The sequence below is a fragment of the Thunnus albacares genome, chromosome 22, assembly GCF_914725855.1.
Source record: "Thunnus albacares chromosome 22, fThuAlb1.1, whole genome shotgun sequence".
NCBI classification, from domain to species: Eukaryota; Metazoa; Chordata; class Actinopteri; order Scombriformes; family Scombridae; genus Thunnus; species Thunnus albacares.
Window position 1 is genome coordinate 20,730,960 of NC_058127.1, and position 18,208 is coordinate 20,749,167.

Sequence of the window (18,208 nt, forward strand, 5' to 3'; positions counted from 1 at the left end):
GTCAAAGTCTCAGGGTCCTATAGACACCGATGTCAGCTCCGCACACTCACTAACAGAGAATATTTTACACCTGTGTGACATTTCCAGAGAGTATGTTAGCGAGTAGGTCTGTATATCTCTCTTATGGCACTTGCATTTCCACCAAGTCATATATCTCAGGAAACAGGGAAAAAAAAAAAAAAAAAAACAAGCAGTGTGACAGTGTGAAATGACTCATAACCTGATGTATAGTGTTCTATATGTACCCGAGGAGCTATAAGTAGCAATGACAGGGTGCTGAGGGCTGAGGCTGCAGTGTTGGACTGGAGAGGCAGCAGGAAAGGTGTTGAGCTGTGAGGGGCTAAAAAAAAAAAAAAAAAAAAAAAAAAAAAAAAAAAAAAGTCCAGTCAAGTGCTGAAAGTGAGACTGTGAGACTGCAATGTGTTAGATTGAAGAAATGTTCAGCGCCTCGTCACTGTACTACATGCATACAAATGTGCACATTGAAACAGTAAGAAAAACATGGATGAATACGAACATATTAGGTACATGAGCTGATATTGATATAGTCAAAGCAGATGATGTGGTTTTCCTTCCTGGTTGAATTTTTTACGCTTTTATTTTCATTCTCAGGTACGTTAAAAAATTCTATAAGAGATCATTTGTGTTAGTAAAATAAAAAAAACTGTTCCTGCACGTGAAACCCGCCGACATGATTCTTAGGTGCCGGCTTTGTGCAGCTTGTATTAAGAGATATAAAAATTTTAAATTGAAAAACTTCTAATAATATCATAGGCAAGGAGAGAGAGAGAGGGCCGATGGAAGTCTCTACTCCTCATATCAAACCTCCCGACAAAATGGAAATATTTCTCTTTTATTGCTCACACACCTAATAGTGCCCAGGCAGACAAAAACGTCCGCGGTAAGATCTTAGTTGAGAGAAGAGGGTTCTTGATGGTAAAAAAGTAAGAAAAGTCAAATGTCACCTAATCCTTTTTTTCATAAAACACCTGGATTCTGCTTCAGTTCTGGCCTTTTTTCTCTTGCTTTATGACACCTTGAATGGGATGTAGTGTAAAACCAGAGAAGGGTAATTGAAAAATCCTTTGACCCTCCGCAGGATATTGTGCTTAATGTCTCTTTTTTATATAAGCCCCCCTTCACACCCTGTCTTTAAAACTCATAGTCACTATGTATAAGATGCATATGCAATATTTATGGTGTTTACAGAAACCAGGAAAAGAAAAACAGGACTTTTCCAGACATTTTTCCACATTAGGTGAACATGTCAACATAGGCTTCTCTCTTTTATGAGACCGTTTGCTAAACCCATCCCCTGAAGAGCAATTGTCCAATCATAGATTAGCAATTGTGATGGGCAAAAAAACAAAAATACAAGAACCAAAAGGTAAAGAATCACTTAAACACTGTGTTGATCTGCTCTAATAGAAGCTGCAAATGTTAGCTTGTCTGCCTAACTAGCTTACTACCTACAGTTGTAAACCCATTTCATACATTATTTTGTGAGGTTACATAAAAAAAAACCTTCATGACTAGCACAATCACTATGTAGTATCTCCCCATGTCTGCATTAATACATTATTTTGTCTTGTCTTTGTTTTGAAAATTACTGAGAATTTGCTGTGACAGTGACAGTTACTGAGCAAGAGCTGAAAACTTGACAACAGTAACTGAGGGGGCGAAGCTTAGCAAACAGTCATTTATCTATTCCCTCACCAAGCCCTTCATTTAACACTGTCCACTCACCATCCTCAGTGGGCACGTAGACGTTGAGGTAGAGGCAGTCCTCGCTCTGGTTCTGGATGTAACCGGCCGCCACGTCCAGGTTGTCAGTGAACCACACGGGCAGCATAATCTCCGGCAGCACACCGTGGACGTTCTGAGGGCACACGGGGGCAAACTGGGTGGCGTTGCGGATCTCCTGCCAGGATCCCGGAGCTTCTGGCGGCTGAAAGCGGCGGTCGCCGATTGGTGCGGTGGCGTATGGCACGCCAAGGTACTGCTCCACCGGGCCCAGGATCTCGTTGTTTAAGTCCTTCTTGATGCCTCTGAGCTTGCCGTAGTTGGTGGTGACTATGGGGTGCTTGGAAGGGTCCATCTTCTGGCTTGAGGCCAGGCTGAAGAGAAGAGCAAGGCCCAGCGCACCCATCAGGCACCAGTCTGTCATGAGACTATGGGGGCTCCTTCTGGTCGACAGACCCCGCCGACTTTGTTTACTCGTAGCAAGTGAAAGGGGGTACATGACTGGTTTCATACTGTTAAGCCACCTGCTCTTAGTCTGTTTTGGACCCTATGAAATAAAAAGGAAGTACAACCGGACGTAGCTCTGTCTTTTTTAAGAGGGAATGTGGATTGTAACCAACAGTCTGGAAGGTAAAGTATAAGAGAGGGATTGACACAACAAAAGCAAGCAGCCTCTAAAAGACAAAAAGGAGCTTTTCTGGAGGTTTGATCAAGACAGGGAGCGCTGAGTGAAGGTGAGATGGAGGGTAAAACGGCGTGCTGGGGTAAAGCAGGGTCCCTGGGATACCGGAGAGGGAGGTTGGACCTCGGTGTGGGTGCCAGGTCAGTGCTGATTCTGTGCGAAGGCGGACCGAAACGCATCCCCAGCCATGGTTCTGTTGCGTTCCATCCCTATTGGTCTCGTCTTATCCAGATCATTTGATTGATGTCTTTAACTCTGCAGGAAGAGAGACAGAGGGGGAGGAAGCAGAGGGAAGAGATTTAAATGATAGTGATATATAGAGAGAAAAACAGAAAGAGAGTGAAGGAGGAAAAGGGGGGTGTGGGAAGGAGAAAGATAAGAGAGATTATAGCTTATCTAAAACAGAAATACATTCCATTAAATGTTGCAAAAGCAACATTTTTTCCTTCAACTGTTGCCAAGCAAAAAAATATTTCCTGGAATGAAAGCAGTGAAAATGAGAAGACACACTAAATCTAGAGACGGTATTGTTGAGATCAAGTCAACAAGCTTCATTTTGGGGACATTTTATGAGATGAGCAACGCATATCGTTTCATGTCGTTACATTAAATGCTGAAAAACACTCGTTCTGGAGCAGGTGAGTTGAAAACAGCGACAGCATCAAAACAAACGCTCATGATCACACTTCAGTTCCTCTGGTTTTAGCGACACAATCTGACCCGGGGAAATCTCATGTATACTCCATGTTGTGTACACATTTCGACAAAACTCTCCCTCTCTATTATGCATGACAAACCTGTTCGCTGTCCTGGTCTGACCCGCATGAGGACAGACACCAAATCCCTCCCGGTGAACTGTATTTAACCTGCCAAGCTCACTCCTGAGCATGCATGAGCTAATGTAGCACAGCTGATGCAGTCACGCTCCTGCATAAGTCTTCATCTAACAAACGCCGCTACTGATGCCTCAATATTTAGGCTTATTAATTTCCTACAGGCTTCAGTACCGGTTCTGAAGATCACAGTACAGTAGACAGCGTGGATGAAGAGTAGAGGCTAGAGATTAGGGTGAGCCTTTCACTGCCCAGTAAGGTTAAAGGTCAATAATGTGCGCCTTTAAGCAGCTTATAACAGCCCGGGACACTTTCGGGCTACATGCAGAGTGACACGAGCTCAAAGACACACACACACACACACACACACACACACACACACACAGTAAGCCTTAACTGACCCACACATGAATGAATGCCCACACACTGTACGCTCATTCATGTAATCTACTGCGCAAATGTGCAAATCCTCATGTAACAGACCCTGAGTCAGAAATGCATGAGATTATACTGTCATAACATTGGTGGGTGGTGTTATGTAATGGTACGGGACACACACACACCCTAGCAGTAATGAGTACAGGAACAAGACAGAAATGTCTTTTAATATTCATACACACACACACACACACATCTTCATTCTTATCTGATTTTTTAAATTCACCATTACCGCTCTCTCCCTTTCATGCTCTCTCTTGCTTCATCACCACGCCATTATTGTCCCATTTAAAGTCATCATTAACCGTATTATTGCATCGCCGGGACCCACTGAAGCAACTCTATGTTTTTGTTGTCTGTATTCCCCTCTCTCTCTCTCTCTCTCTCTCTTGCTCGCTCGCTCGCTCGCTGCAAATAAAGCCGTTTGAATTTGAAAGTATGGGAGTGAAGTGTCCCGAGGCAAGACGGCAGATAATTAGAGTCTATAGGCTGATGAGCAGACGAGCGGTCTCACTCACACTGATGTAAGACATACAAATAAGGAGGCTCGTTCATGTAATAATAAAGTTTCTTATGTACAACAAGCTATTTGAGGGGAGGATGTACGCCAGCTTGTAGGAAAAAAGTGTGTTCTTTTAGACAGCGGTGATTGCGAGTGAGCCTTAAATTCACTTTACCGCGCGGCGACTGCAATCATTCATTGTCTTCTTTTTTGGTACAGTGCGTTCAGCCTAAATATCTCCGCTCCCGCCTTTGTTAGACTCAGTGTGGACTTTGTTGTTCTGCCCACGCGCCCCATGTGTGCGTCTGGGTGTGTATCCTCTCGTGGAGAAGCAGGCAGCACAATGTGTGCTCTAATTAAACCGTGGAGAGTCTAGAGGCCGGCCTGCTTTGCACTGAGCGCAGGGACGAGCCCTTCGCCCACGCACGTATGAACACACACGCACACACACACACACACACACTGACATTTACCATTAAACTTTCATCTTGCAAAACACATAAAAGAGCATGGGAGATAAAGAGGCAGATACAGAGAGAGAGAGAGAGCGGGGGATAAAGGAGCTGGGAAAGTGAGAGACAAACGAGAGATAAGTGAGAATGTATATGGAGAGGAAACGGGTCCTGGTGTTAATAAAATGCATATCTCTGGTCAGAGGAGACCCTTCAGAGTCCTTGAATCTCTCGGAGTGGTGGACAGCTAATAGATCCACATCCACAAGCACAGGAAGAGGCTCAACTAGACCCCTATTGCCCCCAGATCTGCACCTCAAGCCTGGGCAGACGCAGGGGGCAAGAGAGGCCCACACATGCCAGCTAAAAATCCAAGGCCCTGGCAAGCGTGAGCGTGTCCGGAGGGACCTCCGGAATTTTGGGGTGCATCTGAGTGTTTAATTGCTAATTGGCTCAATTAGAGGGCTTAATTGGTCCAGCTTTGCTGTGAGCAGTGGGAGAGCTTAAGTGATTGATGAAGCAGAGAGGGAGAGACGACGGGGGGGCTGGTGGGAGGAGAGTTGAGCATGGAGCCATATAGGAGATATCCACGTGTATGTGTGTGTAGTTTCCATTTGGCATACAGGTAGCACACACTGTTACGCTCACAGACACAGATTTGAAGGAACAGGTTTTCCAGAAATACTCTGTGACTACTACACAAGTTCATGCACACAGCGCTATCACACGCATACACACTCATCCATGATTCATGTCATCAGGAGACTGTTTTCCATCAACCCTCAGGAGGCAGAGAGGGAGGGGGGACCACACAGGGTGCTCAATGGCAGATCATCAGTATAAACCTCATCTCTCTCTGTGCCCTTCCCTCATCTCCGTCTCTCTCTCACGTGGTATTTCTCATCAAGATATGAGCCGCCGAAAAAACCCTCCGGAGGAAAATGTAGCACAAAGAAATTCTATTTTCAATTCTTGACCACCCCGGTTACTATGGGCTGTATTGCTGCGGGACTGTGTGACTCTGTATCATTGAGGATAAGCACAAAAAGATGCACAACAATGGTAAAAATGTTTTCCCTGACGTTAACGTTATTCAAATTGGGTACAAACCGTACCCTTTAGGGGACATTTTTATCCACAGCAATCTACAATCTGCAAGCAGAGAGGTGTTCAGAGTCATGTATCTGAATCCTGACACTGAGGACTCAAACCTGCCATCTCTCACTTTCTGTCTAATCCACAAAGGGTTGCCTGTTTATTTAGAGCATGGTCAAACTACGACCACAGGCTGCCGGCCAGACGTAGCCTGTCAAACGCTTTAATCTGACCCACAAATCTGTAAGTGATAAAATTTTGTTGCTCAATTTGTTGACCTAAGATGTCTCCTGACTGTTAACAAATTCGAATAGATGGTGCAGAAATGTTCTTAGAAGGCCCCTAGGTAGGCTATAACAATGTCACCGTTGCTCAGTACAGTCAATATCTCCGTCTGCCACAACAAAAAATTAGTGCAGTGAAAAAGAGGAAAGTCGACAGTGAATGCTGAGCATGTAGCACAAAACGGACAGCGGAATACGTCTCTACAAGGTGAAGAAGAAAGCAGAATGACTGATCTGTCAGCAGTCTCTTAAAGAGTGCAACATCAGTCACTATTTTTCCAGGAACTACACTAGAAGAACTGTCTTAAAGGTAAAACAAAGCAGCATAATGTCCAACCAGCTATTTATCCTAAACATCAACATTTTCAAGGGATGCTTCACTTGCAACTTCTTTTTAAATATGCCATGGTGAGCATTTTAATTTGACTCATCATGAGCCCTGTCAAGTATGCCTATAATTGTCTTTGGATACTATTTAGAGACCAACAGAAAATAAACGAATGCGCACATTTGGAAAAATCAAGTCAGTATTCTCTGAGGTGTGTTCTTTCATTTGGTAGAGGCATTTCTTCATCAAAGGTCATATGACGTAGATATGTTGGGTTTTAGTGTGGGTTTCAATAGAACTGGCACCAAGCAGAGCATTATTGGTATTATGATGGAGTGACCCTTCCTTCTTTTATAGTTTCCTTGGAGTTTTGTTGTATCTGTGAGGTTGCCAAGCAACCAGAAGAGACTCTAGAAAGTCACTGCTTCCTGCCAAGAAATACTTAAGCACTTTGCTTTGTTGTTTTTTCACATTGTGGTTTTTGTAGCGAGCCAGGCTTGCTGTTTCCATCCATTTCCTGTCTTTACGCTAAGCTAAGCTAACTGGCTGCTTAATGTAACTTCATATTTAACAGATAGATGTGAGGGTGGTATCAATCTTCTCATCGAAATTTCAGCAAGAAAGTGTATTTTTTGAAAAATGTCAAACTATTTCTGTAAGTATAGATACATGAAAGACACGGTTCAAGTTAATAGTCAATTAACTATCCCTTTGTAATAACAGACATTGCCATGAGGCAATTATGCAGGGTTAGATGTATTTGACACAGTGTCTGCCAGCTTGTAGAAAGTGAATTCACTGTGGACTGAAGTTTCACAACAGCTGGGTCACCTTATAGAGGAATGTAACCCACTGGTGAGATTACAAGACAAAGTCAAACAAACAAAACCTGAATGAGAAGAAGGCAATTTTTCTTCACAGCATCATTGATCGGGAAACACTGCAGACATGTTTGAAATACTTATATCAATCTTACAAACACTGGCTGAAATTGAATTTAGTAGGTAGCTGATGACATCCTTAACTGGACTCCTATGATTGAAGTTTAAATAACTTCAAGATTTTGCAGTATAATAAAAAAAAGACCACAAGCTATGACCTGAGAATTTATCATTGAGTTGACAGTCTCTGCAAAAAACGTTACTATTGTCAGCTTTTTAGTTGACTGTGGGGATAATTAACATTGCACGACACTGTACAGGTGTTATTATTGAGTCCTTCTCTTGTATTTATGTGAACAATTTTCTCCCTCATTAATTACAGCAAGTCTCACCAGATTCCACATATTATTACTCGTCCTTTATTCTGCGGCTCTCTACTTCAAAACTGACACCAGACTTTTGATGTTGTTGCCATATGTGGGGAAGCAGTTTCCCTGCTCACATTAAGATGAGAATTACATACAGTGCTTATGATTTCATGTTTTCAACAGCAAGCCTACTTTGTTATCTTTAATTGCTGTGACAGAGGCTTCCTCCAATTAACCTGCTGTTAATCTAGCACATGAAGGTCATGCTCATGGTGACTGAAGTCTGATCAGTAAGTTTGATCGTTCTTGCCCCTCATTTGGGGGGGGAAAAGCATTATTCTTTGTGTTTCATGGCTGGATGTTGAGCTGAATTAGATGAGGCTGTTTGATCAATGCATGTAGGGGGAAATGGAGATTTGAGTAACACAGTTTGATGCTTGAGCCTTTTCATCTTCCACTGTGCTCCTATATATCTCATTTAAATCTTTCTCTTGACTGATTAACAGAGTTGGTGATTATATGACAGCTGTCATGCTTTTGGACTGGAAGATAAATTTTAAATCTAGGGCTAGGTATTGAGTAATAGTGCTGACACAGCCTGAGTTTTGGTACTGATACCAAAAAGACATTTTTTAAAATGGCTTACTTTGAGTAATAATTACATGGTTTTCTACAAAACCACTTTTTCATTTAACAAACAGCAAAATGTTAAATGTTGCCTGAAACACAAGCACCTGTACAATAACCTTGCTTCAATAAAACAGTCAAAAAATGGAAAAATTTACAGTTAAACCTGGAACTATCTCATCAGTTAATAAGGGGTATATTAGGCTGACCAAATATAAGTTCTTCACGATTTATACATTTTGGACAAGATCCAAAACAGACGTGAACCCAGGGGGCAAAATACATTTTCCAAAAAATGATACCAGATCTGAAAGGGACTTGAGGAAAGTTAGAGCAAGTCTAAAGAAGACCTGAGGACAACGAGACCCAATCTAAAATATGGTTGACCAGAACCAGATAGAGAGACTAGCAGAAACATGACACACCACCAATTCAAAAAGTACAAAAAATATGTGATGGCCGTACCAACAACCACACAACTGAAGGTCTATGGTTTCACACACTCTCCATCATTACCACGTCCATTTACTTCCATTTGCAGTCACTTAAATTACATGAAAGACAATCACAGTTTGTTTGTTATCTTACAACTTCGTCAAACCCAATTTGATATGTGATGTTCATACAATGCAACAAGGCCCTACCTGACCCTTTTTTAAAATCTTGTTTGACTTGGATCCCAGGTTGGGTTTCTGTTATTTGGCACCAAGAAGACTAGTGCCAGAAGCTCAATGCCAGCTTTTGCTGCTAAACAGTTTTCATCACTCAATGCTATGGACACATTTTGGTCAGTAAAGTAAAAATATATCATGCTGTACTCTTCCCGACCGTAATCCTAAGGCCGTCAGTCTGCTTAACCTTGGCTTGTCAGAAAGTCGAACAGCATCTGAAACTCCACCTGATCAACCTCAGATTTGGGGGAGTTGCATCAGTCAGTTTCTCTAACTTTCCTAAATAGACAAGGTGAAAAAGTAAGTAGGGTTTGAACTATTTTTTTTTCATTCTCAACACAACTACTTCTGTCACTTTTCACAAGTGCAATCGAGTTCAACATGCTTTCTAGGAGAGACAGTCCGAAAACATGCCCTGTTATCCCCATATTAGAGCAATTATCACGTCTCGCAACCCTCTAAAAATAGCAGGCTTTTTTCCTTTTTTGCCAATGTGTGTTCGAGTGTGGCCATTTGGAACAGCTATAAACACTTTTTTCCTTCTGATGTGGTCGGACGACAAGTCATACGAGCTAGTTTCAAGCATACCCTTAACCTAACGCAGAATGCCTACAAGAGGAAAGTTTTCCAGTTTTCCTACGGTGATCAAATCAATCTAAAGATCTCAGTCTCAGAATCGAATCCATCACTATTCCGCCAAATAGCTTACCAAGTACAATCTAAATCCCACTAAAACCAATTCCACCCAATTCTACTCCAATACAGCCGTGGAATCACCCACCACGACCTCTCATGTAATTGCTTGACACCTCTCTCTCTGTGTTGTGTTGCCTGCCAGTACAGTGGGTTCAACTTAATGATAGATAATAACCTGCTTTTGCCAGGACAGAGGTACAGGCTAATAGCTGGAATTCAGTGTGCGAAGGTGCTGGATGGAAGAGGTCAACAACAGTTGCAGCCTTAAAATTATGTTGAGGTCAGGAGGGAGAAAAGACAGAGGACCAGACAGACGGAGACGAATCAAAGCAGTCGTACGAATAAAGTGCCTGCTTGAATCTACGGAGGTAAATGCACAGTACGGTGCATTCACCATTTCAGCGCACAGCCAAACATGTACACACACATGCTCCCACTCACACTAATATATTGTGCTCATTATCACCTCAAAGCTTTCAAAGTCTGACAGTCTTTGAATCAGCACAGCACATTTGTTTTCACATTTCCTAATTAATACATCAAGGCTCAGACAAGAAAATTGGACATTAAAGGTCATTGAGTCCCTGTGACTGTGTGTTTGTGTGTGTGAGTCCCTGCACACGTATTTATCTGCAACTATGCAATATGTGTATGTATATATATATGTATATGTGTATGTGTGGAGTTTCTCAGTGTATCTGCGGTGTGTTTTTATCGGTGTGACAGGATTTTGATGTGTTGATCGCAAAGTGATTTTGAGGGCATGGTAGAGTGGGTGCTGAGTGGTTGAACAGAAAGGGGCCGTTTCATCTCTGCAGATGCCACATTGATGCCAGTAGATGGGGTGGACTTCAGTGTACGATTGTAAGCGTGTGTGTGTGTGTGTGTGTTTGTATATTTGCCATCCTGCTGACAGCCTCTGTGTGGGCTCTGAATAAAAAAGAGCCGACGGGCAGGTCAGTGTGCGCTCAGGCTCCTGTCAATCCTCTATTTTCATTATTTTTTCATCCCTCCATCTCTCTCTCTCCCTCCATGTGGGAAAGAAGGAATCAAAGTCAGGCCAGGGTTCAACAGATAGCTGAAGGGGGAGGTATGTTAAGATGATGGAGAGATAACGAGAGGCAGAGAAATGTAAAAAGAGCAGGACCACTTTTTAGCTCTGTAAGAAAATTATAAACAGCAAACCAGAAGAAAAGAGATAAATACTTTTAGGTCATGGAGATGATTTAACTTTAGATAAAGAGCTTCACTTCCTGACTGCAGTTAAACACCATACTTTCTGTTTTCTTGCCACTAGGGCAAGAATATCACGCAGTCTTAGATTCAGGCTGCCCACCATCACTTCATGATATAATGCATGATTCATCATCTAGTTTACATGTTCCCCAGGTATTAGTTTATCAGTCAGCATGTGTGCTACTGTATCATCTGATTTACAATAAATGTCTCATTAGACACATGTGCATACAGTATATTCAACTGAAAGCTACATTTAAAGCAACATTTATCATTTTTAAGCATAGAGATTCAAGCTTGTACACCCTCAAGTCCTGTCCTTAGGCTTTACCAAAAAAAACTAATTATTACTACGCTACTGATTTATGTGTTGTGCTCTTCTGTGTTATATTGTAATTAAATCAAATAATAATTGAATATAAACCTATGAAAAAGTGAAAATCTCCTCTTTGCAGACAGGAAACACAACCTCGCCAGTATTATAAAAGAGGATGTTGACTGCATGGAGACAGACTGAAATGAAAATGACTTAATGGAGCAGGTGCTTATAGATTTTGCTCTAGTGTTGCCATTCAGAACTGATCCATATTCAATTCAAGTTTCCACTACCAGTTACATTCGTTCAGTCATACAGCAAGCCGCAGCAATCCATCTGTTCCAATGAGTTCTGTACTTGTATCAGCAGATACCCTGAGCTGAGGGATCTGAATTGGTATGCAATATACCAATTTCATTTAAGTACATATACTGTACTTCAACTTGAAGCAGCTTCCACAGGATCTCCTGGACATATTTCTTGGCAAAAAGATGTTCAAAGTAATAAGGGTGAGTTTACAGTAATGGCAGCTCATCTAGCCATCATACAACCTGCATTAGTATAAATGCGACATCATATATTTAACGTAGTTCCTTTGTGAAGGACAAACTTTGCCTCACGCAAGCATGAAACTTTTCTTCAATATTGAAGAAACCATATTGAAATTTCATTCTATTCAGCCTTTCCATCTTTATACATTGTACATTGTCTTCCCTCCCTCCCCAGACCCGATTCACTCCTTATGGAGACTAGACTGGGTTGACAGTGGAGGAGAATGGGCTGACAGACTGCCAGCTACAATACAGACACAATGGGAGGATGTGGAGACAGAGGGAGGGAGGGCTAGACGGAGGAGGAGGCAGTGTAGAGGCTGTCAGTAAACTTGTTGACAACACAGTGCTGTATACACACACACACACACGAACAATTCAGTGGTAGGTAGTGGTGGTATGAGCATAAAGTGTGTGCGCATGTGTTCGTGTTTATGTGTGTGTGTGTGTGTGTGTGGAGGAGGGGGGTGTTGGGGCTGCAGACCACCGGAGCGCAAAATTGGAAACAATGTGTCGGCAAGAGTTAAAAGCAAATATTTACAGGGCTTTAATTTGCATCGGGAGCACTGAGTTTCCGGTGTGGGTCAGTGCGTCTACGGCGGAGCTGAGGAACATGGAGGGGCACGGGCGGTAATTAGACAGACAGTGGTAGATTAATCACAGGCTGACAGCACAGCCTCGCAGCCACACACAAACACATTCACAAGCTATACGCAGCCCCATCACTTAGTCACTGGCTCATCTGGCAAAATACTCTAGACGTTTTCTTTTCACCCAAAGAGGATGTGCGTATCCAGCTTTGATGAGCGTGCCTTATTCTCTCTTATTTTTCTGGTATTTTGCTCAAGCACACACGGATACACTTCCCTGCCGTCGTGTTCTGATTACCTGCTGCTCCCTCTCCCTCTCTTCACCTCTATAAATCACCCGTTCTAAATCCACCCCCTATCTCTCCTCACTTAGAACAGCTTCTGAGCTGCTAACCCCCCCCCCTCCGGTGGGAGCGTCCAGGAGAGGCAGAGGACGGCGCGGTTCTGCCCCGGGGGGGAAGAGCTCCTCTGTAGGCTGGAGGACGCCGCCACAGTTCAGTGAAAATTAAGAAGGGGAGGGGGGGCGGTTATAGTAGTTGGCTGACAGCACCGCCATTAAACATGTTCTATATATCATAAATATTTTACCGTCTTCTAAGTGGTTTTGACCTTGGATCAGTACTGTAGGTTATACCACAGTACAGGAGAGGCACGAACAGTTTTAAAACTTCTAAGAGTTTCTTACAGTGGTAATTAAATTGGGCTGAAATGGGTCTTTTCAAGGTCTTGTTTACATGATCAAAAACCTACTTTATCTTTAGTTTTTAATAGGGAGGGACACTACACCCCACTACTCACCATCAAACACTTGGTTTCACAGTACACCTTTCATGAAATGTCTAATGTATACTGAGCAGGTTTTAATAAATACAATAATGTTTACATTGTTTTGTTAAGAAAGCTGCCTTTAACTTCCAGGACCTTTAAACTGGCTGCAGTGACAGTCACAATAAAGATTTAATGGATTAGAGGCCCTCTCCTCTATAACCTTATGGCTACTTTTTTAGAAGTAAAGGCTACAGTAAAGGTCCACTCACACCAGCATTTGAAAAGACAAATTTCACAGCATAATCAATGAATTCTAATGGACTCATCAGTGGATCAGCTCTCGGCAGAATTAATCAGTTTTTGCATTGAGCTCAATTTTGGTGAACCTTGACACGCAAATTTGGGAACAGAGAGCTGCACATTTTAAAATGGAGGGAGCTATCGTAGCTTATTGGCTGTGCTGCACCAGTTTTACTGTGCAAGTTTACAATGCTTAACAAATGAATAATAGTTGGGAGACAGGCAACTAAAAATCCTGCTAACTGACAGTTACAGTAGCAAAGCCAGCGATAAGAGCTGTTTCTCTCCTCTTTGAGTAACTGTTTATTGAATAAATACATGTATTGTACAATCCAGAGAGCAAAATGCCAGGGGGAGTAAATGGCCCAGTTCAGACAAAATATAAAGAAGCTTGGGAGAGCTATAGTGACTGACTAGTGTTGGTCCAGTAGTTCACTAGCTAGCCCAACGAGTAGTCAGACGACAACCATTTCATGAAGATGTGCAAATTAATTTTTCCTGTCCCACTTTTCAGTTTTACCGGGCATTAACTCTGATTAAGGCATCTGCTGAACGCCTATAATGTAAATGTAGTGCAATACCTCAAATGGGGATAAATGGAGAGTCATTTTTTAAACTGGGTGAGTGGGACACTCCGATGAACCAATGGAAAGGATTTAGCCTGAAGCAACATGGGGCACAGATTCCGAAAATGGCTCAACTGTGTTTGTGAGACGGGGTAAATGGGGTCTAATTTAGCAAATGAACGATGCCGAAGGGAAACTGACACATGGAGAGCAACAGTGCACAAAAGGACAAATGGGGGGGAAGGCAAAATGGTGCTCCCCACACCAGGGCAAAGTAAAGCTGATGAATGTCAGCCATAGCTCATAGCTGCTCACTTGACAGGCAGAAAGGCACTTGGACTATGTTAACAGCCAAACAGGGACCTGCAACCAGGGACGAATAAAAGCTTTCCGGTAAAATATTGACGTAGAGGATTAGGGTGGTAGAAAAACTTGTGTAAAGTAACAGAAATCTGTAATTTTCCAACTGAGATGTCCTCAAGACTCTAGAGAAAAGAGATATTAAGACATCAACAGTTTAACTGAATGTTTAATTCAAATTTGGACGATACAATATATATGGAGAATGCAATTGCGGTCACACTTGCTTATACTGCTGTTCCCCTTCGCAGGTAATTTTTGTTGCTCCATTAGTCATTGAAAGATACAACAAATGGCAACAAGTTGTTACTGAAACTTGGTTATTAAATTGAACTTGTATATGTTTATCAACGTTTCATACATCCAATTGTGCCCAGCCCACATGGGTTGTATGTAAACATGTACTGTTCATTTCACAGACAATTTCAAGAAAAGCTGGACTGTAGGATATAAAATGCATTCAATTCTCAATCTCATCCAAATCATGCAGGTGACACACTCTGTCCTCCTGCGGGACTGAATGGAAACATCCAGTTTCCACGGCTAAATGCTGAAAAGACACTGAAATGGCGAGCTGCCACTGGTGTACTTTATCAGAGTTTATCGTTGGTTGGTAATCTACTGCTATTGCAATATTTTTTAAATTGTTATACAACACTGTCACGGTGCGGGCCCGTGCCATCTAGAGAGTAATGACCACGGATGACTAGACGTACTGGCCCTTGGCTAGCGGGTTGACCCTTTGGCTGAGTAATTAGCACAGTTGTCGGTGGTCTGGGAGACTGGGGTTTGAGACCCAGAGTGTGAGCCCCCCTTTGCTACATTTGGTGTCAGAAGTGGGATGGTACGACTGCGAGGCCATCGGAAGCGCATGCACCCAGAGGCCTGAGGGAGCTCGAAGGCTGAAGAATGGGGGCGCACTTCCTAAAGGAGGGGGTAATGTCACGGTGCAGTTCTGTGCCATCTAGGGAGTAATGACCACGGATGACTAGATGCACTGGCCCTTGGCTAGTGGGTTGACCCTTTGGCTGAGTGGTTAGCGCAGTCATCTGTGGTCTGGGAGACCGGGGTTCAAGACCTGGAGTGGGAGCCCTTCTTCGCTACAAACATATATATATGATATATATGTTGTCAGTGATGTTTTGGGAAGATTGGAATCAGCAAGCCGAGACTTGTTGAATATTAATATAACTGTTTTCCATTTATCTGTCAGCTCTTACCTAACCCTTTGGACCAGTCGTTACATACTCATGCTATGCAGCTAAACATTGCTAAAAGTTTCCAAAGATATTAATATAAGTCAAGCTGAATTTTGAGGAAATATACACAAGACATCTACAATATTTCCATTTGAATGAATGGTGCAGCCATGAAAATTCACTAGGCCTATGTGGTAACAGATCACAGATTCAATAAAGAGCTGGAACAAGTTGATACAAAACATAGCCTCCTGTGCAACTGAGTGGAATAAGATGACTTTAACAAACCTAAGGCTACTTCGGTGGACATAAAGGGGGCAATTTAAGGGGTTAACTTAATATTTGAGGTTTCAATATACAGTAAGCATCCAAGATAGGTAGGTGTAGCTACTGATATGTTTATGGGTATAGCCTAAGCGGCAGATATAGTTTGTTGTTTTACTGCTATTATACTTAAGATAGAGTTACCAATTCTCACAGTTACAGTGTGAAGTTAGTTATACTTGGATTAGTTTCTGTGATACAGTTATAATAAAAAGATAGTATTGTATAGTAAAGTATAGGGTAGGTAGTTGTGGCTACATTGTGGTGGAGTCTAGTAAAGTTCCCATTAAGCAACAGAGATTGTTATAGAATATACGGTATCAGGAGCCAGCTGAGGACGTGACACTGAGAAATAATGTCGCTGTCATTTGACTAGTAATGATCAGCTATGAACCTTGAGCGAGACAGATATACATAAAGATGAATGCCATAGAGAATGAGCGAGAGAGAGGGAAGAGCGAGGGTTTGGAGAGCTGCCATCCTGATCTAGTTTTCCCTAACAGATGGCCAGCGAGACACATGAGCAGCTGATGTGTATGATTGTCTGCTTCCCACACAAGAGGGCACGTCAACATTTGCTGTTTCTATCTCTACCTGTTGTTGTTCTCCTCTCTACACCCAGTCTATTCCAATCTTTCAATTGATTTAATTCAACATGGAGCAGGAGTTTGTGCTGTATCCCTCTAAATCCAAGGAAAGGCTGAGGGATAAAATATCAAAAGAAAGGGCACGGTAAGAATAATCCTCAGACATTATTAATAACAAGTTTCAGTAGCAACTCTTCCTCTCTCCCCCAGATCTTTCTACCTCTTTATCTGTCTTTTTTTTTCTCCCTTCCCTCTCCTCTCCAATGGCTATTAACATGAGCGATGAATATTCATCCAGTGCTTTAATCTATAGCTGAGCTCATCTAGAAAAACTGTGTTTGTTTTACAACTGGGGGAGAGCTGGAGGAGGAAGATGTGCTCATAAATATACTGTACATGATCAGCACGATAATATACTGAGTGTTTTTTTCCGCTGGATCTGACATGCATGATGATGTTGGCACGCTGCATGTACCGTAATTATGTTCTATATGGTGCCGTTGTGTACTGAGAGCTGCAAATATAATTATTCTTTGGTTAACTTATTGTTTGTTGAATGCCCATGTGAAAAATGAGACCAAAAATTACAAATGAGATGTCTTAAAATTGCCTGTTTTGTCTGATTAACACTCCAAATCCCAAAGATATTCAATCTACAATGCTACAGAATAGAGAAAAGCAGCAACTCCTCACGTTTGAGAAGCTGGACTATAATGACCAATTGACATTTTGCTAAATTACCATCCCTCTTAGTTACTGTTGCAAAGTCTGTCAAGCTTCTCATTCTTGCATATATGCAGTTTACAGTGATAGCGGTTGCAGATCTCGCGAGGGTGCTCATTTGTTTTGCAGATACCTAGTCGGCAGTCACTTGCATATTTTATCAGCTGTAGCTAGCTAGCTAATTAAGCTAGCATTAGCTCCATGACATTTTTGAAATTGCCGCTGAATCATTTTAGAAAACCCTGTAAAAGAAGTTAAAATATGCATTTCATGGTTACATTTATTATATCAAGCTAAAATACTGGCTAAAAACTACATGTCCCAGGCAAAAAAGTCACATGAAAATAAGGAAAAAGCACTGACACGGCTCCCACACACTGAATGTGCTAGTTGAGAACATGGATTTTTTTTAATGTAACCTGTAAATAATGTAATTAGCTAATGATATGCTAACTCTTGGCCTTGGAAGTAACACTGGGAAGCTGTGAGTTACTCAGGTGGACATACTAACATTTGCAGCTTATGTTAAAGTACATAAACACATATTTGCTCTTGTGTTTTTGGTTTCCAATCACCAAACTCTCTTATTGGTCTTGCTACAGTCTCATGCACACCGCTTCGACATGTGGAGAAATCTTGACAGGCCTATTGTGCCTAGTTACCGTGTCTAAGCTATGATTGGACAATCCATGCTTGGAGGACAGGTTGAGCAAACAGTCGATTGATTAATTAGCTAATATTTTCAGCTCTAGTAGTAATTTGTGAATCTCTGCACTTGTGTATATTTGTAACCGGTGATGGAAGTCTGGAACTGAATGTCTGTAGGTCTGAGTGACTGAATGAGGTCTGCTGGTTTGGATTGGCAGTAGCAGACAGACGGACTCCTGCATCTCTTCAGCTACTGCAGGCTTTGCTGGCAAATTGTGCGCCTGCAAAAAAAAAAAGTTTCACTCTGTTCCCACCTCTCAGTCTTTCTTTCCACACTTTTCCTGTCTCTTGCTCTCTTTCCAGTCGACGCTTTCTCCCTCTCCAATTCCATCTCAGACAGTTTGTCTTTTCCCTCCTCGCCATCTCTGCCTTTCTGCCAC

General features: G+C 42.2%; 1 protein-coding gene across 6 annotated transcripts in view; it reads right to left on the reverse strand.

The window, feature by feature from the left end:
* nlgn2a (neuroligin 2a) overlaps positions 1–18,208 on the reverse strand; it is a 191,985-nt gene that overhangs the window by 111,427 nt on the left and 62,350 nt on the right. For all 6 annotated transcript variants that reach the window (XM_044340570.1, XM_044340571.1, XM_044340569.1 and 3 more), the window contains one exon: positions 1,747–2,680. In XM_044340570.1, the coding sequence (XP_044196505.1) occupies positions 1,747–2,254 (508 nt within the window). In that variant the 5' untranslated portion in view covers positions 2,255–2,680. The remainder of the gene's footprint in view (positions 1–1,746; positions 2,681–18,208) is intronic.